This window comes from Micrasema longulum, unplaced genomic scaffold (assembly GCF_059751315.1).
Source record: "Micrasema longulum isolate JH-2025_06_02 unplaced genomic scaffold, ASM5975131v1 h1tg000356l, whole genome shotgun sequence".
NCBI classification, from domain to species: Eukaryota; Metazoa; Arthropoda; class Insecta; order Trichoptera; family Brachycentridae; genus Micrasema; species Micrasema longulum.
In genome coordinates this window covers 149,727-177,373 of record NW_028277558.1, presented here as the reverse complement: position 1 = coordinate 177,373, position 27,647 = coordinate 149,727, and the positions used below count along the sequence as shown (strand labels likewise).

The 27,647-nt window shown below is 34.4% G+C and overlaps 1 protein-coding gene and 3 long non-coding RNA genes across 7 annotated transcripts; 3 read left to right on the top strand and 1 right to left on the bottom strand.

Annotated features, from left to right (window-relative positions):
* Nucleotides 1–1,308: 1,308 nt before the first annotated feature.
* LOC148282246 (uncharacterized) lies at nucleotides 1,309–2,793 on the top strand. Its single transcript, XR_015822147.1, has 2 exons — nucleotides 1,309–1,416; nucleotides 1,885–2,793. It is a non-coding gene; the product is annotated as an uncharacterized LOC148282246 (long non-coding RNA).
* A 3,107-nt stretch (nucleotides 2,794–5,900) lies between these two features.
* On the bottom strand, nucleotides 5,901–26,213 carry LOC148282243 (uncharacterized). Of its 2 annotated transcripts, XR_015822145.1 has the most exons (3): nucleotides 25,581–26,213; nucleotides 7,024–7,183; nucleotides 5,901–6,248 (listed from the first exon to the last, which is right to left on the bottom strand). It is a non-coding gene; the product is annotated as an uncharacterized LOC148282243 (long non-coding RNA). The 2 variants fall into 2 exon arrangements; XR_015822144.1 differs by lacking the exon at nucleotides 5,901–6,248 and having other exon boundaries at nucleotides 6,575–7,183.
* Nucleotides 12,397–20,974, top strand: LOC148282245 (uncharacterized). Of its 3 annotated transcripts, none has more exons than XM_088225407.1 (3): nucleotides 12,397–12,554; nucleotides 19,476–20,136; nucleotides 20,871–20,974. In XM_088225407.1, exons 1-3 carry the CDS (start codon nucleotides 12,510–12,512, stop codon nucleotides 20,882–20,884), a joined length of 720 nt encoding a protein of 239 aa, XP_088081533.1. In that variant the 5' UTR covers nucleotides 12,397–12,509; the 3' UTR covers nucleotides 20,885–20,974. The 3 variants fall into 3 exon arrangements, with proteins under 3 accessions (XP_088081533.1, XP_088081534.1, XP_088081535.1); XM_088225408.1 differs by lacking the exon at nucleotides 12,397–12,554 and adding an exon at nucleotides 19,113–19,207; XM_088225409.1 differs by lacking the exon at nucleotides 12,397–12,554 and adding an exon at nucleotides 19,113–19,384.
* LOC148282244 (uncharacterized) lies at nucleotides 24,170–25,014 on the top strand. Its single transcript, XR_015822146.1, has 2 exons — nucleotides 24,170–24,478; nucleotides 24,945–25,014. It is a non-coding gene; the product is annotated as an uncharacterized LOC148282244 (long non-coding RNA).
* Nucleotides 26,214–27,647: the final 1,434 nt, after the last annotated feature.

Genomic DNA, 27,647 nt, shown 5'->3' with positions numbered 1-27,647 from the left:
GTTTTAATATCAGTGTTAGTTCCAAAATTAGTTTTACGTAATACGAATAGAGTAGGGTAGATTTTATTAAGAAACCTAGTAAATAAATTCATTAAACATATTGTAGTAGGTTATATTGTTTCGCTAACAAATGTTTTTTATGCAGTTGTATTATGGACCAAGGGAGTATCATAAATTTTGTGAAATATGACCGGGATCCTGAACACGTGTTTTCGGCGACAAGGTCGGAGCTGAAATGAACTAGAGGCGGGATGCAACCGGAGATATAGTCGGCTCTTTTTGGCACATGCAATTTACGTAAACGATCGATACCGTGGACAAAGGCGACGCTAGTTTTTACTATTTACGTAAACATAAGATGACTTCTCATTGGCTAAGAATGCACCAATTACAGACAGCGCTTTACAAAAGGATGCAATCGTTGCGTTGGAGCTAGGTATTTGTGTGTTCTTACAGTTAGTAAATTTGAAATAATTGCGCAAATAATACGGAAATACTTTGGCCCAGTAAATGATAAGATGACATTGTCTTTCCTGAATAGGAATAATGTATTGTAATTTTATTTTAATGTAACATTCATATGTTTTAGCTAGATAAACTAGAGTAGTAGCATTGACTTGTAGGATTTATTTGAACTTTTTATTATATAAATCATTATACAAAATTGTAGGATATAAAAGTCTATGATAATATAAGCAATATTTAGCCTAGGTATTATGTAATTATATCTTAAATTAAGAATATGTGTATGGAATAACAATAAACCATAAAAAAGGGAGTGTCCTAGAAAATAGGCGCACCCAGATGTAGTAAAAAGGGGAATGGCTCCAGGGATCGAGGGTAATTATTTAAGATTAGATTTCTGAGAGAGACGGGCAGTTCCGAACAAGAAGCCGCAAGAAAGAGACAAACGGAGATCGCCCAAAGAAGAAATTCGAGACACCATCTGGAGATTCAACAGTAATTCACCGCTTTATTTTTAACAAACTGTTCTTTGTTATAATAAAGTGCTTGAGTTAAAAGTTCATCAGTTGTTTAACTTGAGAAGGAAAGACGACCCCCTCACCTGAAAGTTCTGTCTGTGCTGGTTTTCACGTACCACTGTTGGTTTGAGAACAAACAATCAGGTAGGTACCGTAAAACGCTGCAACTTTTCCTACCGGCCACAACTTTTCCTGTTTCGTTACGATTACGATATTTCGCATTTGATTGGCTTTTTCTCACTTTTTACCATTTGGTAGTAATTTTTCATTGTCCTGGCAACACCTTTTTTATTTTTCATAACGCCAACTCCATTGTTGCGCTCTCAGTTGAGCGATGAATGTCGGCAGGAGGAGTCGTGAAATTTTGGTCTCCTAAAACTTTTAAAGTTCAAGAAAAACCAAAAGTGTTTTTGAAAAGTAAAACCGTCCCGGGGTAAGAAAATACTGTATATTTTTCGTATTGTTTGATACTTTTATCAAAAGTACACGATTTCATCAAAAAAACTTGCTAGGCAATGTTGTGCAGTGTTTTGAAAACACGATTTGTACTTTTTGCCTGGTTCTAGGGTTATCACTAGTAGTCAACGTGCTTTATCTTAAATTTGATTTTTTCATTTAATTTAATTTTTTTATTAAACGAAATTTGAATTTATTTGACTTTATATAATTTACCCGGATAAAGTTTTTTTCGTTTATTTCTAGTAATACAAATAAACTTTTAATTATGATTTAAATATGACACACTACTTATATAAGTGTTCGAAACATAACTTAATTCAAAGTTTATCTCTATCGATGATCGTTATAATAAGTTTACAAAATATCTCAAATCTATTGATAAAACGATATTTCGAGGACAAATTGAATACTAAAAATTATGGAAATCTTAATTCTATTGCAGTTATGTGAAAAATGGCAAACAATCAACAGCGAAGAAGGCGTAGAGTAGGAGCTCGTAGTTATTCTGATTACTCGAAGGAAATGCTGGAAGTTGCTGTAGATCTCGTTCGAAGAAAAATTATTTCATCATACGAAGCAGAAAAGCAGTTTGGGATCCCACGTCGGACAATTAGCAACAAAGTCAAAAGCGTACATAATAAACCATTTGGTCGACCTACAGAGTTTTCAACTGAGGAAGAAGCTCACATAGCGGACGTGGTGAATATTTCAGCAGAATTTGGTTGTCCTCTTTCTCTTTTAGATTTGCGTATTGTAGTTTACAACTACCTTTTAAAAAGTGGAAAATCTGCTCTTTTTAAAGGAAAAATGCCTGGTGAACGCTGGGCCCGTTTTTTCTTAAAACGACACAATTTTTCACAAAGGGCAACACAAAATATAAAACGAAGCCGTGCTGCAAAAACAGTAGAGGAAATGGACGAATACTACAGAAATTTGAAAATTTCTCTTAAAGATGTTCCCACCAGTAATATTCTCAATTTTGATGAGACAAATTTAAGTGACGACCCCGGATCTAAAAAATGTATTTTCAAAAGAGGCACAAAACACCCAGAAAGGGTAATTAATGCAAGCAAAAGCTCAGTATCAATCATGTTCAGCGGAACTGCTGACGGAATTTGCCTACCACCTTATGTGGTTTACAAAGCAGATCATTTGTGGTCCAAGTGGTGTGAAAATGGTCCAAAAGATGCTAGGTATAATCGCACCAAATCTGGATGGTTCGATATGATTTGTTTTGATGATTGGTTCAAGACTATAGTTATGCCATGGGCAGACTCTCGTGACGGCGTAAAACTTATTATCGGCGATAACTTGGCATCTCACCTAAGTGTCGAGACAATTCAAATATGTCAAAGTCAAAACATTAGATTTACTTTTCTTCCAAAAAATGCTACACACCTTACTCAACCACTAGACGTGGCATTTTTTGGACCAATGAAACGACATTGGCGTGAAATTTCAACAAATTATAAAGCTGCACACATCACTACAAGCACAACCAACAAATGTCATTTCCCGCAGCTACTGCAGGAGCTAATGTCAAAAATAAACATTACAAAAGAGATCAACATATGTAAAGGATTTGAAGGATCCGGAATATTTCCTTTCAATCCCTTAAGAGTGACATTAAAAATGCCAACACTACAAGAAGAAAATTTTCGTCAATTTGATGCTAGCCTTTTGGAGTTTTTACAGCAAAATAGACAATCACAACCAATAAAAACAGGCAAAAACAGCAAGCTTCCAGTCATACCTGGTAAATCTATTTCAACTGAACAAGCAGAAGAGCTAGCTAAAGCTAAAAAAATAAAGAAGGTTACGAAAATAAATACACAAAAAGAGAAAAAAGACTCAAGTTTACCAGGACCGTTGAAAATAACATATGTCAAGAAGAAGGAAATAAAGTGTCCTGAAACTAAAAGTCCTGACAGTCTTTGCAAGCTTTCCATAAGTGCCATAAACGTTTACATGCAGCCTTTGGCGACAGTTTCAAATAAATTCGTACATTGGCTGAGGAATTTAACAAAGAATTCAGAATGAATACTCCGTTTTGGGTTGACACACCAGAATGCCTGGATTTGAAAATAGTTAATGTACCTAAAAATGACTCCCCGAACAAGAATAAAAAACCGAAGATAATAATTACGTCTAATATAGTTTTAAAAGAAGCTTCCCCCAAAAAAAACGTTTTACGAGATATAAATACACAAATGACTAAACGAAAAAGAACTTCTCAAGGCCAATCATCCAAAATAAGAAAACAAAAGAAACATGTGTACAACAGCGACTCAAGCCCGGTGTCGGAAACTTCTTTTCATGCTGCAGACGACTCCGACTACGAAAATTTTGATACTTATATTGCGTCATATTTACAAGAACAAGAAGACTTTGAACAAGAAAGCATAATATCCCCTTTCGAACTGAGTGACATTAATGTTGACGTGAAAGATTGTCATGAATTTCAAGAAAACAGCTGGATAATAGCTAAATTCGCTGCGAAAAAGAGCACTAAGCACTTTGTAGGGAAGGTTTTATCAATAAATGAAAAAATTCCCACAGTGAAATTTACACGAAAAGTCAAAAATTCTAAGCGTGATAAGGGATCAGTCTTCATCTACCCTAGTATTGAAGATGTATGTGCTGTACAAGATTTAAAAGATGTTATTGCAGTATTACCTGATCCCCAAATTTCCCGACGAGGACATTTCATATTTCATTTAAATCTTAATAAGTATAACATCCAATAAGTAAAAATGGTATTACTTACCTAACTAATAAATCAGACGAATATTTTCACAATCGTCTTGGTCAATCTGTCGAAATATTTCCCTTATCGTATTTTGAGTAATTATTTTAATAATTTTGTATTTTGTTTGAGATTTTTTGAAAATATTTCTTTTCTTTTGGGTACCTAAAGATGTACCAAAATATTTGATTTTATAGTTTCCGTACCTAAAGTTAGTAATATAATAATGTTCCTATTCACAAATAGGATATTTTGTTATAACATGCTAATTTTATACTTAACGGTATTTTCAGCAAAATAAGACTATTATTAGCTTGTTTGGTTTTAAGCATATCTAGTTTTTTAAAATATATTCTTAGTGGTTTCTAAAAGTAAAAAGTAACGATGTTGGTTAAACAGTTAGCTATTTTTGTTTTTCGTTTTATTTTTTACGTATGTTTGTTTAGTGTCATAGCTTTTAATATTGTTCCTACTTTGTGTTGCTGAAATTTTAATTACCTGCCTAAAAAGTAACTTTAGGTTTGAGAGAGAAGACTACCTATTATTATAGATATAATAGACTGATATTAATACCTACTGTTACCAACTTTATTTAGATTTACTTCTGATTATTTGTTTAACTTAGGAAAAAATAGAAATAAAAGTGGAAAAAAAAAATCTTTTTTTGGCACAACCCTACACTTACCGACATGTTTGTATGGGAAGTTTGTGGTACCTGCTACAACTTTCCCCATTAGCTGTGAATAAAAATCTATTTCCTTAATGGCAATAATTTGACTGCCGGGGTCAAGCACAGCGACTCTTGCATATGGAAAAAAAATACTATAAAGAGAAACATTATATTTACTGAGGTATTCTTCGAGGCAAAGTTGCGCCTTTTGCACACAACTTTGCCTACGACTTTGAATGCATGTAATTAGGAAAACTTGCAAGATTTAAAAGGATTTGGAACTTATACGGCTAGGCATTAGGTCCGTCTTCCATCTAAAACGCATTAACAGCCATAATAATAAATAGGTTCAGAGATATCTACAAAAAAAGTCAAAATTGCGGCAAAGTTGCAGCGTTTTACGGTACACACATTTTTCGAAATGACAAATACTTGTACCTATGTTGTGAGAAATAATAACTGTTTCAGGAATATAGTTAACGAACAACTAAGAAGGTTAAAACTAGACGACATCAATTTTAAAAATTAATATAAATTATTTCGGAATCTAAGTCCATGGCTACGAAAGTGAAAAAATGTAGTTTGAGAGTGGATAATAATTGAGGCTGGTTAACTCCAGATATAATTAAAATTATCTAATAAAGAAACAAAGTGAATACCATACAAAAAATTAGACATGCTTCAGAATCTATTAAAAAGCAATATAAGGAATATAAAAACACATTATCAAATAAATTAAGAAAGGCAAAGAAGAATTCAATTAAATTATCCACAATAATGATAATATTTTTTAAAAAATCTAAAATACCTTATGTGTGCAAAACCTTCATAATAGTTTTAATTTAATTTAAACTAATTATTAAAATAAAAAAGTGACAACCCTAACACATTTTTTCGTTTGGGCAAAATTGACAACCCAGAGGCTCAACTTTTGCCTTTTAATTTGCCCATCGTCGTAATTCTTGATTTAAGCTACTGACAGCGCATAATATAAACAGGAAATGATCTAAAAACCTTCGTCTATTTGATGCAACAAGAAAAACTTACCTTTGTCTTTGCCATAGAGCAGTATATTAAAAAACACAGAGTCGTAATTGGCCCGCAACAAATTACACGCGCACTTTGACAGGTTCCGACAAGCCACTGAGTAAAGTTAGTGACTAAAGCTTCCGAGGGAAGTTAGTGACATAAATCTACTTTCGTCCTTAATGTACCAAATTTACCGAAATCAAATGGAAATATATTTTTTTAAAGGTTGATCATAGATTACATAGTTTCGCGGTACATACTTACATAATAAATTGATTCATCTTTTAAAAATATTGCGAAAATGGTGGATTCGCGCGGAGCTGACGATTTGTAGACACAGCTTGCTTGAGGTAGACACCACCTACAAAGCATCAGCATTATTTACTTTAACTAATTAAGAAGACATAACATATTTTTACAGGAAACTTGAGTGACGTGTTCGGTTTGATTACAAACATTTCGGACGGCGCCGGCGTACACAACATGACAACGTTGCGTGTAAATCTCACGCAACTTCACAAGAATTGGTGAAGTTTAAAAACGCATGTACAAACAAATTTGTTATTATTGTTTTACGGCAGATAAGCAGTCTCTACGGGGTGCAATATTATGAATCTTATCTCGGAGTAGAGAAAACATAAATTTGAGGATTTTTTTTCATGCCACACTAAATAAAAAGCAGATACCTAGTTGCCGAACTGCCGATATATTCAGAGAAATAGGTTCATATTTTTTAATTAATGTTAGTATAGATTTGTACACTTAACATTTCAATCTTCTTTTTTACTAAAACTAAAATCTCCCCACCAAGCCACTTTCCGTTGATTGTTGGTGGAGATTTATATTAATACTTTACATATATAAACAATATTTTGAGATTTTTTCTAATGTTATTATTATTATTTGAATTTATTAAGTATCATTTAATGAAATAAATAAAAAAAAACACATGTAAAAAATAAGGTCCTTCCTAAACACAGGAATTTCCTAGCTAGTCGGGACCTGAAACAAAGAAACTCTGTACATTTCAAAACTGCGAAATACATAAATAAATAAATAGTACGAGGCATATCCAGAAAGTAAGAGTACTCAGTTTTTGTATTAAAAAAAGTATTACAGTACATTGTTTGCATTACTTATTTTTCCACGTAAGCGCCTCCCCGTTCTATGTAGGTTGTAAGTCGTGGCACAAGCTTTTTGCTGCCTTCCTCGTAGATTTCTCCCGCCATCTTCGTCCATTTCGAGACCTCTTGTTTCTGGTCGTCTGCCGATGTCGGTCACGACGAAACCCGGTCACTGGTAAAAAAATTATAAAATAATTATAAGTAAAAGTGGAATAAAACTATGAAGTATTTTTATTATTATAATTAATATTAATCTATGTTTTTTTTAAATATATTTATGTTAAATATATGTTAAAGGCAATTTATGCCGTTTATGTAAAATTAAATAAATAAATAAATTCCCCTCCGTTTGTTTTGAATTGCACTTTTAAGCTTTTGTGGGGTCTCACACTATAGTGCTGCAGTAATCGTCTCCCCCTGGGGCAAAAAAAATATCAAAATTATCCCCTTTCGGTCCCAAAACAGGATGCCATGATTTTTTTGGCCGAAATTGAGGTTTTGATTTTTTGGCAGATGGGGACTAGTGTGCCGCCTTTGTGATGACTGTCTTTTTGTCTCAGGGGTGTAATGAGTCTTCCGCGTTTCATCACCAGTCACAATATAGCTCAGAAAATCCTCACCTTCTAATTCAAATTTGCTAGCGACCCGTTTAATTTGCACCTCGCTATTGGCGGGATTTCTAATCGACATCTTTCACACAAACGAACACTACGTGGCAAGTTTTGGTACTAATGAGGATCTCCGGTGCTCGTTGTTTATTTATTTATTTATGCTTTATTAAGTTAGTTCATAACATCGTTTTTTTCATTATGTATTTTTGTATAATTTAATTTAGTACGTACTATTATTTGGCATATGATTTATTGCTCCTATTTCTTACTATGGTATTGAGTGAGTTTCTAGAAAACATATCTCAATTATCATTTCAATTATGCTTTTAAATATATATTCTTTTTCTGTTGATGTAAATGTTTTTTTTTAATACTATTACTTATATTTTACTATTATTTTGTTGATTTTAATGATACCACTATTGTGTATATTTGATAATGTGTGATTCTTAATTTGTATAATTTATATTTTAAAAATTATTTCTGATTATCTTTTTTGCGTTGTATTCTTTGGAATTTGATTATTTATTACATTTACCTTTTTTCTAGATTGTTATTCTTTGTCATAATAATTTGACCTATTTAATTTTACCATGTATTTTTATTGTGGCTTGACACGGGCATAGCCTAAAAAGCCTTAATAAGTTCATAAATATTTAATTTTGTAATTTTGAATGAATAAATAAATAAATCTTAAGAACTAATATAAACTTTTAATAATATTACAACTTTTTTATCAAAATTTCTCAATAACATATTTTTTTTAATTAATTTTAAATATTTAAATTTTTTTCTATTTCCTTTATTTCCTCAAGTAACTCAATATACAGCTTCAATCCCTTGTACAATGAGTTTTAAGATTCTGTTTTTTTCCTCATTGGTAATCCTATCTTTTTTTTAACCCTTGTTTCATATGTATGACATTGTTGGTTAAATTTTATTATTGTTTTTATTTTATTCATCCCCTTAATTATTTTATGTATAAAAATTGCCACATTATATTTAATTTGTTGCTTTACTGTGAGCAAGCCAATTTTTTTGTGCATTCTTTCTACATTAGAATAGATATTTCTTTTGAGTATAATCCTCATTGCCTTATTTTGAAGAATTTGTATATTTTGAATTTCTCCTTCATTACATAAAAAAATAATGGAAGAACAGTAATTTATGTGTGGAAGTATTATTGTTTTATATATAAGAGAACTAATTTTTAAATCTATTACATTTCGTAATCTATTACCCATATTTTTATTTTTTTTGACATTTTTTTGTTACAAATTGGGTATGTTTTTTAAAATTTAAATATCTATCCAAGTATCGTTGTGTTCAGGAGACTCCCCACTACTAATCAGTGTTGCCAACTTTTGGGGGGAAATTCTCACAGCACGAGAGCCAAACAGAATTCTTACTTTCTGGATATGCCTCGTATTTATCAATGTTTGTCACACGAAAAACTTTCAGTGAGAGAAACAGACAGTGAATCATTAATTGAATATTTATATGTATGCAGACAAACGGCATTATAATATTCTCATTTTATTAACTTAGTTCAAACTAATTAAACATTTAATGTTTGTAATGCACGACCGAACTGAATAAACAGGAATACGATTATTGCATTCTCGAATGCAGCTAACGACGATGGCAATAGAAAAACTAGCAATTGCACTAATTCTTAGTCTTAGTGGTGGGGGTCAGTGCTATGCGAGCTCCTGACGTCACAGCGACCTGTGTAGATCTATTGTGACGGGTCCCCGTGAATAGTTCTCTCCCTCCATGCCCAGGGCCTCGATTATGATGGGAAGATAGACGTCATACCTTCACCTTGATGGCATAGTTGAAGATAAATTCTCTCTAGCGATTACAAAGCTATACTAACGACCCCCACCTTCAAGTTTTGGGTAGATACATCGATATAAAACAAGGCAAAGCGTAAAAATATAAAAATATACGTATACGCTCTAAAATGACATAGCTTTAATATGACATCATAGTTGAAGATAAAATTCTCCCGACCTATTACAAAGATATACTACCGATCCCCCACCATCAAGTTTTTATGCAAGTATAAGTACATCGGTTTATACCGACGGGTCTAGAACCCCTCAATACGGTTATCTACGCATCAAAAGTGACAAAAATTTTATTCCAACGAGCAATTTTCCTTTAATTACTACAATAATCACTAGGCAACGCCTGAAAACACTTTTAAATGTTTTTCTTCTTCTTGAACCAGCTGGTTTTACTAACAATATTTTGAATCTGTCTAAATTTTTGAAGACAAAAATTGGATTCAACCCCCTCGGAAGTTAAACTACCAGACAAAACTGAATAAAAGCTTTAGACAAACTTTTCTAAAGGCGTAAAAAATATAATTATCAGCAACAGAGTATAATTAAAAATGATATAATATTTTTGTAAAATCAATATAATAATTCGCAAGGGTAAATAATTAAATAAAAATATTTCCTTCTGTAAAATGTTCTTCATCTCTGTTGTAATGTATTAATAAAATATACTGTTGCATAATATATTTTAATTTTATATACTCGTATAGAGTGTATGATAATCTGATGCCGAAGTATTTTATAAATGAAATTATATTCAATAGAAATGTACATAACTATAGAACAAGATGTAAGAATAGTATAAGGCTACTACTTAAGAAAAAAAATGAAGGCCTAACTTATAAACCTGTAGCTCAATCACAAATAACTATCGACGTGATATCAATTTCTCACCATGGTTGTTTATCGTATTCGCTGAAATGGAACATCCGTGAACACCTTATATTAAATGTCAAAATATTTACGTTTCGTGACGTTTAATCCTGCTGCGCAATCACATATTTGAATTTCACCGGTGAAAATATGGAAAATATTCCAAAACTGCTATTTTTATTTACTTATTTATTATTTATCACGCTATTTATTGCATTTGGCCGGCGGTTGGCAATCCAAATCTCAAGAAAAGCAGTCGCCATAGTAATTGTAATTTAATTTTTACTTTTTTGTATTAGATACTCCTTAATGCAATATCGGCGGCCTCCGTGGTGTAGTGGTCAAGACGCTTGACTCACAGACGGAAGGTTCCGGGTTCGATTCCCGGTGAGAACAAAAAAATTAAATTTGATTTTTCTCAAGCCTGGGTGTTCTGTGATGTAATTCACCACTGTAATTGGGCCTCCTGGCCTGTTGTGGTGCAAAAATAAAAATATATCAGCGTTGCCATTACTACAGATTATTCGGTAGATCTACCGATTTTAGGAGCAATCTATCGATCTACCGACTTCTATTGAAATTCTACCGATTTCTATACATTTCCTCGTTTTTTTTGATAGAACAAAATTTCAATACAAATAAAACGAATACATGTTATAATAATTTATTGTTTGTTTGCTCACTTAGGTTGCCATCTGTTGATTGTTAAAAAACTCCTTATCTATTGTACGTAAGTATATAATTAATTATATACTAATGGAATGAATTGGGTAGTATTGGTGAATGGTGATTCTCGGTTATTTTCAAATATACCTACAATATTGTGTATGATAAATCATGTCGATAGAATTTCATGACATTATTGAAAAATTCATATATATCTATGAGAAGAAATGAAAGGGGATCGCCTTTCATATAAAAATGATACCAATGGTTTTTTTTCAGTTAATTATCCATTTAAATTCAGTTGAATCATTGTTTTAAGCATTTTTTCAGTACTTTAGCAGTTATCAGATTTTACATTTAAAGAACTTTAAAATATTAATTATTTCTTCGATTGGCAATTTTGTTTAACAACATGTTACAACAACAAAATGACCAGGAGATAGAGAGACAGAAGACCCATCAATGTTAGGACCTCTATGCTGCAAAAAACTATTTATACCAAGTCATTGACAGGCTGACAATACACAATACTTGTATTTTCACAGAACGGGTATTAATATACATAATTTAATATGTTTTATGAAAATAAATTCAACCGATGTATCTTTGTGCATCAAAAAATCATGCATAGGTAACTTAGTGTGATTTTATAAATATTTATGCCTTAAACCCTTGAAGAGTTTGTATGGTTACACAAAATACAGTACCTACTGTTGATATAGAAATTAAAATATCAACATAACCTCAAAGTAATAAAACAAGATTTACCTGTATTCTGGGACAGTTTTGCAAACCGAAATCAATGTATTTTGGTGATTCACATATTGCAGTCCTTTTGGTTTTCAAATGTTCATTTATCAAGCGTTTTCGACTATTTAATTAAAGCAACGGCTTTAGGCGAAACGGCGCTTTAATTTTGAACAACTGTCAAATTTATTTTTCCCCCTCCCCCCTCATCAACCCCTGAATCTACCGAAATCTACCGATTTATTTTTCTGAATCTACCTATTTTTGCTTGATCGAGTCTGGCAACTCTGCCCGAAATCCATAACAGCGTGACGTTTTTCGAGCGAATCCATTTTCAACGACCTGCCACTGGCCTACAAATCAAACGTCAACGTTGCGTTCGGTTACAAAAAATAAACGTGTTTACAACAATTTCTGTAAATTAAAATGTAAATATTTGCTCAATATTCTTCTTAAAAGTGTTGATAATTCTAGAGAAGAGTTTGACAGATGCGTAAAGGCCCTGAATCATCCGAATGCAAATGGCTGAAGTAATTTCAACGATTAATCATGTAACCATTCAGAAACGTTCTATTTACTTTAGAACCGAGCGGCAACTGGGGCAACATAATATATAGAAACCGACTGGTATCGAACACATTAGTTGGAGTCAATTCTTCAGAGTAGGAGGATATAAAATACTATCGAGACCGTCGATATAGGAGACTTTAAGCTTTTCAAGATTTTAGCCAGCGGTCAGCATCAGCGACCAAAGATGGCGTTCACCTTTTTAATATTCGTAGCTCTCGCACTGACGCAGGTAAGATAGCTTTATTATTGTAATCAATCGTCCCTATAAGTCTAAATTTCACTATTTCGAGTAAGGAATGCTGTAAAACCACATTTTTTCAAGTGTCTCCTTTGACGTATAACTAAAAAGACTCGTTACTAGCGTGAAGAAAATGCCATTTCGATTCGTTGAAAAGCTTTCCTCTTCCTCATTTTTGCTACCCAGAGATACATTGCTTCCGAGACTTCACAACTGTTCGACAAGCCACGTAGGAAATCGTATAAATAAATAAGTTTTTTTTGCCATTGTTCATTTCAATTGTCGGATTTTGTCATGCCATAAGTAGCCGTAATATCGTAGTTATGACAAGTAACACAGAAAACTCACGAAAATTTATTTGTCTTTAAGAGCTTAATACGCTCTTCCGAAACATTGAATACTCTCTGTGTGATAAAGGAGTGGTGTCTCTGAGCGAAAATCGTGCGGGATCGGCAATCCGATAATAACAATCTTCTCGTACTTTCCATCTACCATTTAAAAAAAACCGCTTTTATTGTTTGATTTTATTTGTTTCTTTTGTCTGCTATAAATTTTGCTTGAATTTACTCGTGTATGTCATTTAGGTTTGTTAATACTTTCAACATCGGGGTGAAACTTGTACAAAAAGAAGTATGAAAATTGAAAAGAGCTTTCAAACATTCTCAAGGTACAACAATTCAACTAGATGAATCTCACATTTCAATAAAAGTTTCAGCTATTTTACTTCACAAAAGTCAACAGATAGAAGAGTTGAGGAAACGTGGATGCTTAAATATAGGCGGAATGATAAATGATACACTGTGTAAAGTGGACACTTCAACCAGCCAATGACAGATTAAATGCCCTGTAAATGCGTAGTCTTCCATATTCATTTTTTTTCCTATCTTTGTTGTAATTCGTTAATTTGATTTAAAGGCTTAAATCCAACATTTTGTCTACAAATATTTTAATCAACTCAAAACAATGGAATTGTTGTTTTCAAGTCTTAAATTATTATTTGTACAAAACCCTCCTTAAAAACCGCCATGAAACGGTCATCAAATATGAATAAAATTACGTTGGATATAATATTCAACCCTGTGGGACCCCTTTGGCGAATATCAATTTGTCAATTTTGAATGATATACCTATGTTATATTAGCGTAATTATCATTTTTCGTTAAACTGCAACCTTGGCATGACATTCGATTGCGAAATTGGTTACTCTGTATCCCAAGTAGCAGGTGTTTTAATGTTTTTATTTGACCTAATTTACAAAAAGATGATGAATATTTATCGCACAATACTTAATCAACAACTATAAATCATAATCCTTTGTGCCATACAGGGATCAATCGTGTAATAAAAAATAATCATTTATTTAGTTATTATACATACATACAATTATAACATTAATATACTGTTTAAATAACTCTGTTCTTAGACAGTAAAATTAATATTTACTAGTCAAAAATACAATGTGTAATATAGAAAGCAAAAAAAAAAAAAAGTTACTTGAAAGCAATAATAAAGAACTTAAAAAAAAACAACAATTCCAAGAAGAACGTGTGCTGGTGCTGGCCCTTTCAATAGCTATCATCAACCTCGCAGGCTCTCGGCAAACAATTTCAGTCTTTTCAACTTGAGGCTCTTACAGCATTTATACGGTTCTAGCATTTTATTATTTATTTTTTGTTTTAAGTAAGACTATTGTCTCTGTGCCAAAGAAGTTCCAATCGGATTCAATTGAATCTTTTTATCTTAAGTTTGTACCAAATTACCAAATTTGGTACAAACTTAAGAAACTAGAGAGAAGTCGACTCGGTATTTTAAGAGACTCGAGGTTAAGCATGAAATAGGACTTGTAAATGCATACCGGGTATTCTCTGTGCTACATTGTTGAGTGGAAGGATGGACTCTCGAAGTTTCCATGATAGATAAATCTATCATTTGAAATATGGCTGCAAAGGAGAATGCTGCGTATCTCATGGGCTGATCGAATGTCCAACGAAAGGGTACTGAATATAATGGATAAAGATATAGAACTGGTAGCCACTGTCAAAAGACGGAAGGTCGCGTACTTTAATCTGAAAAAAACGGGAATTTGGCAAAAATTATCCCCTGTGAAATACTAGCCATTTGCGAAGATATATTGATGCCATGGCTTAATCCAATTGTCCGTGCTCTTTTCATAGGCCTGCAAAGGTATGGCCATTAGCTCTCGCAACGAATTCTCTTTTATGAAATCAATCATACGAGTGTCAAAGCGTGTTCCTCTAAATAACAATTTAATTCTTGGGAAAAGAAAAAAGTCAGACGGGGCCAGGTCTGCAGAATGTGGTGCTTGGCTGATAAGATAAGTCGATTTTTTGGCGAAAAACTCCGCAACTATCACCGCTGTATAAGACGGCGTTTTATCGTGGTGTAAAACCCACGAATTGTCCTTCCACATTCTTTCAGTGTTTTTGGAACGAGGGGGGCAGTGACGCGTTTCATGCCCAAAACATCTCAATGAGATGCTCTATAATACAGCAAGCTTTCGGATTGGTACACGTCGATTTTTTAGCTCGATTTGCTTTGCCGATCCGATGTTTTCTACGGTACTTGACGTTGCTGGACGTCCAGCATGCTTATCATCATCTAAGCATTCACAAACGTCTTCAAACCTATTATACCATTCGTATGCCCTTGTTTTTGACATACACGATTTTCCAAAGACTTTATTAAACATTTTTAATGATTCGGCACACGAAATTTCATTAGTAACACAAAATTTGAGGCGCGCTCGTTGTGCCTATTTTTTATCCATTGTAAAAGTTGCCACAGCAATTTTTCGACTTACTCAAATAGACGCTGACAGAAATGAGCATCCGATCGCCGTCAAACTTTGACAGATTATCAAAAACAGTGCTGTCAACGTGGCTACAAAGAATACCGATTGGTACAGCTCGGGCATTTCAAATTAGGAATTTCCGTTTGTTTTTGATCATATGATATTCCGGAGAGAAAATATGCCCTTCTACACCAGCTCATAGTGAAAGGGAAGATAGACGGTAAACGGGATATGGTACGTAAAAGAGCATCATAGCTCAGGAATCTTCGGCAGTGGTTTGGAATACCAGATGCAGATGCTCATCAGAGTGGTTCAGGATCGAGAGAGGCTTCAAGTGATGGTCGCCAACCTCCTATAGGAGTAGCACGAGAAGAAAAAGATTTATCTTAATGTTATACTAATTTCTTCTAAATTGGGTGACGTCAAAAATTGACCGATCTCCTAGTAGTTTGTTGAGTATTGTTTTCACTGCGTAATTTTTCCATATCATCGGTATGTTTGCACCGGCCATAATCAGGTCTTCAATTCCAAGAAATTCATGCAATACTGTTTGAACAATGACAAATAAATTAATTGATAAATAATTTTTACGTTGATATTTTTCGTACGAATGAACTGTGATTGCGTATTCATTCAGTAGTATATTGTTTATTGTGATTGTTAGAGAAAACAACAAGAATACAATTTGAATCAAATATTAACATCTTTATGTAAACATAAAAAGCCAATAAAGTAAACCATAAAAATACATTCGATAAAGCTAGAAAAGAAAACGTTTCAAAAATACTAAAATTAATTTGAGTATGAAATATTTATTCATTCAAACGCTTTATATACACATACAGATTACATATGCATAATGGCGGGCATATTGCCTTAAGGTAATTTTTTCCTACCTACTCAAACCGTTTTATTTGAAAAAAATCAGTGGTATATCAACATATTGTTGGTTTACTATCATATGTTCACTATAGAACAAACTAAAATATTCAGGAAGTAACATTTCATACGTGACTCGAATGTAAATGAAGGAATAGCGTCTCTGACATTAGTGGGTAGGTTATTCCACAATCAAGCAGCTACTTCTGTGAAAGAAGAGGCAAAAAAAACAAAGCGGTGAATGGGTATTGAAAGAGTGCTTTCGTTATTAAAACAAAGAGATACATGCTGTGATAGAGGTTGGTAGAGCTCCTCAGATAAACAGGCGAAGTGTTATAATTCAAAATATTGTAAAGGAGGGATACCAGCAACACTACTGACTAGTCCTACTCGTTGGCGTCCACGTCGCGAACCCTGGGCAATGGGATCACACTCATAGCGGTGTGATCACAGCAAAAAACGAGAGGGTGAAAGGCGAGTTTCTAGCGCCTCCAAGCCAAAACTATCCAGCTAAGGGAAGGTAACCCCGATAGAAAAAACAACCAGAGAAAGCAACGGGAAATCACTCTGGTCATCTTTTCCCAGGAATCACTATGGCGATTACATGCAATAAGCAGTTGTCTTGGCTGCAGAATACAGTAGCGCATGGCCGAGATGCTTTCGCTGTAGTGATCGCCAACGTCGGGGGAACCTGACAAGGCACCGCAAGAAGAAAGGAGGGATAGACTGTAAATGTTTCTTTTTCACCTGATACTGAGCCAGTGTAGTTGCGTGCGGTATTCGGTTATGCGGCCGAATTTGCGAATATTCAAGATATGATATTAACTGCATCTTATGTATCGGTTTGAAGTATAAGTTGCATATAATTTCTTACTACAGAACCATATGGTTGGGTACATAGTGAGAACTGGTGATAAATGAACCAACGATTGAAACGTGCCGAGGGCGGTAGCCAAGCACTTTTAAAGCTGAGACCAGCCGTGCGATTCTGAATGCTTTCTCTACCAGCGTTCCGAATACCAGCCCAGAACCGGACTATCGAGATGTCCACAGAGTGGAAAAATTGCGATATCTAAGATAAGACGACAATCCTCCAGACTAAGCATAAAACAGTAAAACTATAATTATCCGAATCAATTGGGACCGGACCCCGTTCGGGAAACTGTATTTTTTTCTGAAAAAATGGCCTATTTTAATTCATTACTGTATGTATATTGAAAATGGGAGAAAAAAACATTTTAAAGAAATAGAGCTTTTAACTGATTATTTATTTATTATTATATACGCCCAATGGGCATTTTTAAGGACATATTTATACATAGAAAATTATTTTAAAGGAAAGTAGAAAGACACAATGGTATATAGTAGACTCGGTGGGAGTGGAAGCGGGAGAGGGGTGTTTATAATTGAATTGGATTCAGTGATCATTTTAAAGAAGACAACTTGTTATCAAAGAAATCAAGACTGGTATGTTTGTTGGCAGACCTAAGTATTCTGTGCATAGGGGAATGAAAACCATAGTTAGTTCTATGGTTATCGGTATGAAATAGTAAGTTTCGTGTGAGGTTTCTAGTTGGGATATTTCATTTTTTGAGCTCAGTAGTTCAGGCGCATCAAATAGTGAGTTGAGAATTTAAAATAGGACTAGAAGGTCGCATTTATTTCGACGGTCGTAAAGAGAAGATATATTTAAAGCAGTTTCTAACTCATTATACGTATATTGGTTTCTGGATAAGCCCAACCTCCAGCCTATCTTTCTCAAAAATCGATGTTGAACTGATTCAATATTCTTGATGTGAACATCATAATATGGAGACCAGATAACAGAGGAATACTCTAGGTGCGAGCGAACTAGGGAACAGAAGAGAGTTTTAAGGGTATTGATATTTTTGAAGTTAGTTGTGCTTCTGTTAATAAATCCAAAGAGTTTTAAGAATTTATTGATAACATGTTCAATATGAATTGTAAAATAAAGTTTAGTGTCAAGTATAATACCCAAATCTCGTATACGTAAGGCAACACTTTTACATGTTAAGCGTAGTAACAAGTGCTGTACATTAATACAGTATGTACGTACCGTACTGTAAATGAAAGTCGGTGCTTTTTGAACATCTAGGTCAAGGTAAGCCGGTAAACTATCATCATCACGAACAGTGGAGGAAAGGGGGACAATTCGTGGAGGGAAGAACAATAGCGCGTTTAGACAGAATCATTTTTTTGCGAATCGCAGTACCTAAATATGTTTCAGTCTTATTTTTTTTCTGGAATTCTGAAAATGATTCGGATAATCAGTGATTCGGATAGTCAGAGTTCGGATAGTTGGAGTTCTACTGTATATGATGTTAATAGTAGAAAGTTTTATAATTTACGTCTGCAAATTTGAAACTCTAAATTTGATGTCGCAAGAACGTTTGATACATGAAACATTTATGAATAGTTTAAGTTTATATTATTATGTTATTCATCTCATGAATCATCTCTAGAGTTTTGTTAGAGTCCTTTGTTAGAGTTTCTTCTAGGTTGCGTTGTTTTTCTCATCATTTGCCTCTGTTTCAACAGAATTATGATAATTTTTAAATCTGTCATTAATTCAAGTGATTCGCCGCCAATTCCGAGTAAATCATCGCGAAATACTGAAAACAGATGCCTATAGCTCATGCTTCCAAGAAACGCTATTCAACTGTTTAAATTTGCACTAAAAGAAATAATAATAAACTGCTAAACAAAAGCAGCAATGTCAATACGCGGAATGTATTCAAAATGGCGGGTTTCAGCTCGTTCAGGAACATTTGTTCAAACACGATGACTTTGTGCGCAAACGGATGAGTTTTATAAGGAGAACAGTGCCACAAATACTTGCAATATATCATTTTCGGTCGTTTGAGTACCTAGTGTCGTCAAGTGTATTTAGTTTGTTTGGTGAAGAAAACACGCGATAAGGATGCATAAACAAGTTGGTTGAAAGGGAAGGCGACTTGTCTCGCTCACTACGGAACAAAAAAAATATTACGCGTTTTAGAAACTCTCATCGATTTCGAATTTTGATAATTTGCCAATTACTATACTACATTAATTATTCATTCTCATTCTGGTCTCGGTACCTACCTCGATTCTCCGATGGTTGAGAAATGTATCACTATTTCTAACGCATTACAAATGAAGGTACTCAAAACTATTTTATGATTGCAAAATGATTTCATTTGAATTTCTTTTGATTTCAGGCCGTGTCAGGAAGACTTATTGCCAAGACATGGATCGATGAGAAGGGAATCTGCCGTAGCGGATTCGTAGAAGACGACGGCAGTACGGTCGGAGGAGCCACCGCCTTCGCTTCTGCTGGCGGAGCCGCGAGCTTCGCAGGAGCTGGCGGAGCCGCGAGCTTCGCAGGAGCAGGCGGCAGCTTCGCCAGTGCCGGTGGAATGCCCTTCCCCTTAGTGCAAGTCCCGATCATGCCAGTCGCCCCCGTGATGCCGACCATGCCCGTAATGCCGACAATGCCCGAGATGCCAACGATGCTAGTGCCGTCGGGCGGCTCCAGCAGCAGTTCTTCTTCCAGCAGCGGGGATGGCGGCGCAGTCTCCATGACATCGGGAAACGGACAGAGCACCAGCTACAGCAGCTCTACGAACTCAGACGGTTCCACGAGCTTCTCATCTAGCGTCAGCGACGGGTCCGGAAAACCAAAAACTTACACATTCACAACAGGAAACGGACAAGCCGCCAGCATGGCGTCCAACGGAGACGATTCCGCGTCCTTCTCCAGCAGCTCCAGCAACGGAGACAACGACCCGAAAACCCAAGCGATCGCAGTAGGAAAAGGAGAAGCCTCCAGCGACGCGATCAACAACCAAGGCGTTTGGAGCCACTCGAGCGACCCCAAAGGTAAGCACCAGGAAATCCCATTCCCCGTAAATAACTATAACAATGGCGGCCAGAGCTCTTCGTGGAGCAGCAGCACGGATGACTCTGGCACTGTCAGCTATTCCTCGAGCGTCAGTGATGGATCGGGAAAACCTAAAACCTACACCTACACCAACGGCGAAGGTGCTCAGGCATCTGGCTACGCCAGCAACACCAGAAACGGCGTAGCGTCCACCAGCTATTCGTCCAGCAAAGGAGGTGCCAAAAAGCCGTGCGGTCCGAAGAGACCACGAAAACTGGTAGCGAGGAAATCGCTCAGAAAACCGAAAACTCCTAAGTGCGAATAGATTTCGTCCATTTTGATAGACACTTATGCTGGCGTCCAGTCGATATGATCTGGGAAATGTAAAAATACCCGCAACCGTTTGTTTGTTTTCTCTGTCAAATTTATTTAATGGAATTACACATATAAAAATTTGTAGTCAATGACAACAGACGAAAACTTGTGGAAATCTTAAATATTATGTAACGGATCGCATCAATTTTATCAGGAAGATTTAATTTATTAAACACGGCAATTATTAGGATTTTACGAATTCATTACATTTTAGGATCATTGATAAAAAAAATATTCTTATCGTCACAGTCCGATTAAAGAATTGGCTTCGGTTGATTTTTAAAAAAAACTACACTATAAAGATTAAATTTCTCTCATTAATTAGATGTTAATTTTTAAATTTTTCTTTTATTTTCAGAACCACAGCCGTAAACATATACAACGTCGTTAATCATTAATATATTATGTTGAAATAAATTGTGAATAAATGTAATAAACGTTTATAATTGTGTAATAATTGTCCATTGTGTTGTTTTATTTATTTTTTGTACTTTTATTATATTGTTGAAACTACAATACATTATTAAACAGTTGAAATAAATCTCTGGGAATAATTCGTTTGTATTTTTATATTTATTTATGAATTAGAAAATTAACAATCAACAAACAATATTTGAGTTTTGGAGCATACTGCAACACAGCACTCTTTATTCAGACCAATCATTCTCTTAATTTATATAGGTACCTACTCTAAATAAATAAATACGTTATAAATACCTCCATGCAACATTGTTGTGTATTTGGACATGTGTACAATGAAAGCTTCCACCCCTTTCCCGAAATCGTTCATTCGGGAAAGGGGTGGAAGCTTTCTTCAGTTTCGCATATCAATATCAATTTTTTTATAACTGATTAAGCGAAAATTTTATATTTCTTTACAATCAAACCGCGGAAATAACAAAACCAAGAAACTTTAAAAGCTTTCATTATACCCCTCACTGCAGTATTGTCAATTTGCGATCAATCAAATACACATGGTCAGCACAATCACCTTTTTCTAATTTCCCAGTATGACAGTGGAGGAATACAGTGTTAGTTCCAAATTGAGACCGCGGCCACACGCTCCAGATCCCGCCTCGGAAAGGAAGAAGAACGTAGTAATATAAACAAATCAAACAACGACATAAAACCCAAATACATATAGGAAAGATTAGAATAATTTGCCCTATACAACATGCACTCGAGCAACAGTAGAAAAACATGCGTATCTTTACCAAATCACAGAGGAACATCAAATTATCAAGACACCACTGGCAAAATCATAACACAAATCCTAACATGATCCCTATCGAACTCAGGTGAAATTACTTCTCGTCATAATACTGAATTCCTCGCAAAAACGATTATCCTAATACCTACAGTAGAAACAATCCTATGCAAAGACCCTAATCGTCCTAACAATCTCTCAGACCTTAGAACAGACGAAACGGGTTCTAGAGCATTGTCGGCGCGTGGTTCTCTCGAGTTAGTCTTCTATTTAGATTTGTAATTTACCACTTCCCTTCTATGGGACAAGAACAACACAGATGGACAAGAGTTCAGTTCAGACAACCGATGCTAGTACCCAAGTATGTATCCTTTTATCTTAAACTGATTTAGTACTCATGGTAGGCCTTTACCCAGTTGCTCCCATTTTTCCACCTATTCGCTCACAAAATGAAAAAATGCTTTAACGTTAGTTGGATTGGCCAATAAGCTTGGATTCCACATCGGCCTCGTCACCCCTGTCAAGCCGTTCAGCATGTTTTCCCTTCACAATATCTAAAATCGGGCAATGCCATAGGATATGTTCAGCCGTCTGACGGGGCTCCCCGAAAGTACATTCAGGATGTCTTACTAGTGCGAGGTCATATAATTGCACGAGGACATGTGGACAATAATACAATCTAAGGTTCTTCGAATAACATCACCTACACAAAGTTTAAGGTTTGCCTGAGCTCGTAGATTTTGAACCTGCTCTAGCCTATAGACAGAACATGCTCTTCAGCATAATATTTTTGACAAATATTATTATGATAAACATTTATTTAGAGATAAAAATAAATTCATAAATTTACCTTCAATCTGAATCTTCTCTATCGACTAGAGTGTTTAATTGGGGATTTTTTTATTTTGCTTGCACCTAAGCTTTGCTTAATTTATGGCCACACTGATAATTAAACGTCAAACGAATACAAAAACGTGCAACTAAATAAGAAAAATTTCTTTTAGACCATTATTGCGACCTTAAGCATTACTGAAAACACTTAATTAGGTTGAATTGACCAAACCGTTTTTTTCCGTTTTGAATCAGTTTCATGCATAATTTGAGGTTTGATTACCAGTGTGGCCATTTTATAAAGTATAGTGTCGTCGCATTAAAAATATAAAAATCCCCAAATTAACCACTCTCTAGAGAGTGGTTAATTTGGGCCTAGGGCAGGAGGCTTAAACGGTCGATCGCGAGTGCTTTTTGAGTCGATCTAGAGAACAAATATCCGTGCATATTGTGCAGAAAACTAATATCTATGACATGATACACCCTACCTAGACGCCAATCCTGCATCACACATACTTACAGCCTCTCAGAGTCGATCGATCGTAGTCTAACAATATTGAGGTAGATCGCCAGCAATTCAGGTTTGATCGCTCCAGCTCTAGGGGGTATAGAAGTATCAAAGGTGGGGTGCTATTCTGAATCTTCTCGCGGGGGTACAAAAGATTTTTACTGGTGAATGTTCATTTTTAGCATGTGACTACACCTTGCTTCCTATATGGCAACACTAATGATTAAACGTCGAATTTTATCAAATAAATACGAACGCGTGAAACCAAACGTAATGATTGATGATCGCGATTAAGCATTACCCAAAACACTTAATTGGGTTGAATTGAACAAATCGTCTAAGTTAACCTTGAAGATGGCTCCTGCAATGGTGGCCGAAACGTTGGAACAAATCCAACACACACGGTATCACCCAAAAAAGTAACATATAGAACAAATCGTATTCGTTTTTTAAACAGTTATGCAGTGTCAAACTATGAAATATTGTAAATTATACACATTGAGTTATGATATATTGAGATGACATTCCATGTAAATCTGAGCTAAAAAGTCGTTCCCAAAGGAAAGGGAATGACCAGCGGAGGGGGCAAGTATCGTCACTTCATATCACGTTAACTTTGACAAGCAAAACAAGTAGTACAGTAAAAAGCATGGACTGTTCCCAAATAGCAGTGAAACTTGGTACAAACTTGATTTAAGATTGATGGAAGGTTGAAAAGGAAAATTTGACACGACAAGTTTTTATCAAAAGTTGCTGGAATATTGTTATGACAAATTTGAAGAGACAAGTTTTGACAAAACTTGCTGGAATCTTGTTATGTCAAGAATGGTATATCAGAATCCGAAAGTCATATAGTGATGATCAACACATTGCCATATATTTAAAAATATGGAAAGAATTCCTTTTTTATTTTTTTTTATTTAAACTGTTATATTTAATCCCAGGACTTTTCTACAAGACCGATTTTTTTTGGCATCACAACAGGCCATGAGGACCAATTACAGTACGCCCAGTCTTAAGAACATCACATTTAATTTTTGTGTTCTCACCAGGAATCGAACCCAGAACCTTCCACGTGTGAGCCAAATGTCTTAACCACTTCACCACGGAGGCCGCCGAATTAAATTAGTGCATGACAAATATCCAAAAAAGTGGTTAATTCCAAATAACATTCAGATTGGCAATACTATCAAAGTCATAGAAAAATTATATATTTCACCGTTTTTGTCGGTGGGTTTCATGTCATTTTTAATTACGCATTTATCATTGGACGTTTTTCCGGCGATTTTAAAACTTTTAATGTTGTCGAAGTGTTAATACTCAGTTTAAAGGATAAACTATTAATATGCCACTGAGGAAAAAACATTAAAAATTAGTTTTTGTTGCTCGACAAAACCGTCTTGTCAAGAGCTCTTTAAAAGTAAGTATGATAAATATCTCATCCACCGCATAATGCTTACAATAGTTTAAACTGATTAATTATTGAATATCACGAACATTATACTATTATTGAATTGAATTGATTGAATTATGTTTTATTTACAAAACGAAAAGGCTGTTGATAATATATCGGTATAATAAACCAATACTTTAACCCCAGAGGCTCTTATACTTCACAAAAGTTAACAGATGGAAGAGTTGAGGAAATGAAGATGTTTAAACATAGGCAGAACGCTTTATGTTACACAGTTTGTAAAGTGGCACTTCAACCAGCCAATGACAGTACATACGCCCAGTAAATATCTAGACATCCATATGTCCTTCCCAAAATGTTTTCCCTTTGTTGCAACAAATTTTGATTTGAATATCGGATACTTTTTACCATGAGAAATCCCGCTAGTCGAAAAGCTAGTAAGTCATAAAACAGTTTTATTTATTTGTTTCAGAGTTGAGAGACAAAAGAATGCACCGGACTCTGATATCATCTGACATCACATCTGACTTTCTTGGCAAAAATAGCTCGTAATTTTTATTATTTATTCAAAATAAATATACTGAGTAATAATAAAAGGATATTTTATTTAATATTAATATTTTTAAGAAGCTTCGTGTTTTTTGTTTTTATGGTTTGTGTTTTTTTTTGTTTTTCTTTCTCTATTTTTTTGGTTTTTTGTTTTTTTTGTTTTTTTTTTGATAAATAAATCCAAACATCATGCAAGTTTGTTGGATGGTAACTAAGAAGTTTGCTTTAAACTTGCCTCAAGTTTACAGAGTTGCAATCTCAAACTTGGGTCAAGCTTGAACTCTTGATACTTCAAACTTGATACAAGCTTGAGGCAAGTTTAAATTGCTATCTGGGTTTACATCGATATACTGTTAGTTCTATTCAGTATGCCGTTCCCTTCCGCATACGCGTCACCATTATTTATCGTTTCACTATACGCCCGACTTACTGAGCAGGACAGACACAGGAGATGGCTTACGATTAATAAATACTAGTTACATTTTAATGTAACGATTTTTAACATTATAATAGCTATTTTAAACAAGTACCTATTGATTAAGATAAAAACATTACTTACCGATGAAAGGTTTTACCATCGATTTTTCTATATTTCCAGAACAATTTGTGCAGTATCTTAGCGCGCGTACATATTATATGCATTTTAGTAATTGCGAGGAGAAAAGTAGCTGGGGAATACTCGTAATAGACTCAAGTCCATTCTATCAAACATATGCCAATTGGCCTCAGGTTGAGGGACCATATTTCGAACCCTCGTGTTTACTTTAGTTATATACCTCAATGATTATACAACTGTTTATTTTACGTTATTTGACATTTGATGATCAGTGTGACCATATATGAAGCAAAGTGTAGTCGCATGCAAAAAACTAAAATATACCAATGAATCAGTCTCTACCCCCGCGAGAAAAATTGAAATAGCACCCCTGAGTACCTACGACCCATTTTTTTGCTGCAAACTGTAACTAACTTCGTAATTGATAATCTTTTAAATCAATTTGTGTGCATATGGGCGGCTCTATTAGCGGTTGCGCGTAATAAAGAGTAATAACTTTGAGAACACGGATGTTATTTGCCCGAAAATGAACGGTGGGCTTAACTCGTCCACTAAGCTTGTATATGTACTTCATTTCTTTTTCATTTACTAGGGCTACAAAATATTTACATTTCCATGTAGATACCAAGATGTATTAGAATTATTGACAAACTAAATCATAATAAAATAAAAAATCTGCCAATCTGGGGGGGGGGGGGGTAATCGTTGTTCCACGGAGAAAGCCTGCCCGTTTATCTCTTTGACAATGTTTCAGAACAATATCTTGTCCTCCAAATTGCTGTTTACATATGGACAATAGTTGAGTTCTGGGACAGAACAATATTGTATCGATTAATTTGGTATCAGCTAAAAGCTGACTCCTGAGACTTTCAGTTTCAGCCGTTCTTCCCTCTCCTTGGTGGTCTTCCGGGCAGACGGCAAACGGCCGGGATTTCGTGAGCAATGGTATAAGGAATTTTAGAGCTGTCGATTAATGGAATTATTGACGTAATCTCTACATAATCCATTAACTATGCAATGGGTATCGCAAATCCGTCTAACTTCTTGACTCTAGATTCTGCCTCTTTTGGGTTTCCTTGCGATTGCCTTTAGTACTTTCATCTCTGACGTTCTGAACAGTTATTTGGTTTTTCTATTTAGTTTTTCTATTTAGTTTTTCTATTTGGTTTTTCGTATTTTTTATTTTCTCTCTATCCATCCTCGCCTTTGTTGTATACATCATGATTTGGTCTGACACACGTTTTGTATATCTAAATTATGTTTCCAATATTTATGTGTTCATTGTACTATACGACATTTTTTAGGCATCCAGATGTTTACTAACTGAGATGGATATGTTCTCATCATCACTATGGCAGCATCATCTGCATGGCATGTGATGTTAATGACCTTATCTCCCTTAGTGGATTCTATATTTTTTATTTTATTCTTAAAAGCGCTTTTTTATATATAATTTATTCTACTTCTGTAAGAAAAGGTTTTAGGCGTATATATTGTTGTTGTATTTTTTATTTTTTTATTTTATTTTCTTTTATTCAGGAAACATACAGTACAGTTACAAAGTTTAATATTTTACACAATTGGACTTAATTCTAATGGACCAGTGAAGTTTCCATATTAAAAAGCAATTAAATCTAACGTTAATTATGAAAGTATAAAAAAGAGAAGGAAAAAGAAAACATAAATGAAAGTTGTTTAAAAATTTAAATTTAAGTGAAAAAAAAATATATTTTAAGGCTTGTAGTTTGTAGTGAGTATTTACAAATGGAAATAATATTAAAAATGAAGAAAACTTGTAAGAGTAATTAAGAATTAAGAATGGAAATAAAGAATGAAAAACATACTCAGATGTAAAAATAAAATAAAATAGTAATAACATTTTTTTTTTTTTAAAAAAGGAAAAACATAAACACATATTTATTTTAAGGGATTCAAAGAAACGATGAGAAGAATCTTTGAGTGAAATATAAGACAGTAAATTTAAATTTAGGTCAATTTAAAAAACATCTTCAAAATTAATGACACATTATAGTAAGAGCAGCAATATATTGATTTTATTAACATATATAA

What these genes read in the sequence shown, in the direction of transcription:
- LOC148282245 (XM_088225407.1), top strand. Translation starts at nt 12,510, where the DNA reads ATGGCGTTCACCTTTTTAATATTCGTAGCTCTCGCACTGACGCAG. An exon ending in TAGCTCTCGCACTGACGCAG is followed by an intron (nt 12,555 to 19,475) that starts GTAAGATAGCTT and finishes TTTTGATTTCAG; the next exon opens with GCCGTGTCAGGAAGACTTAT.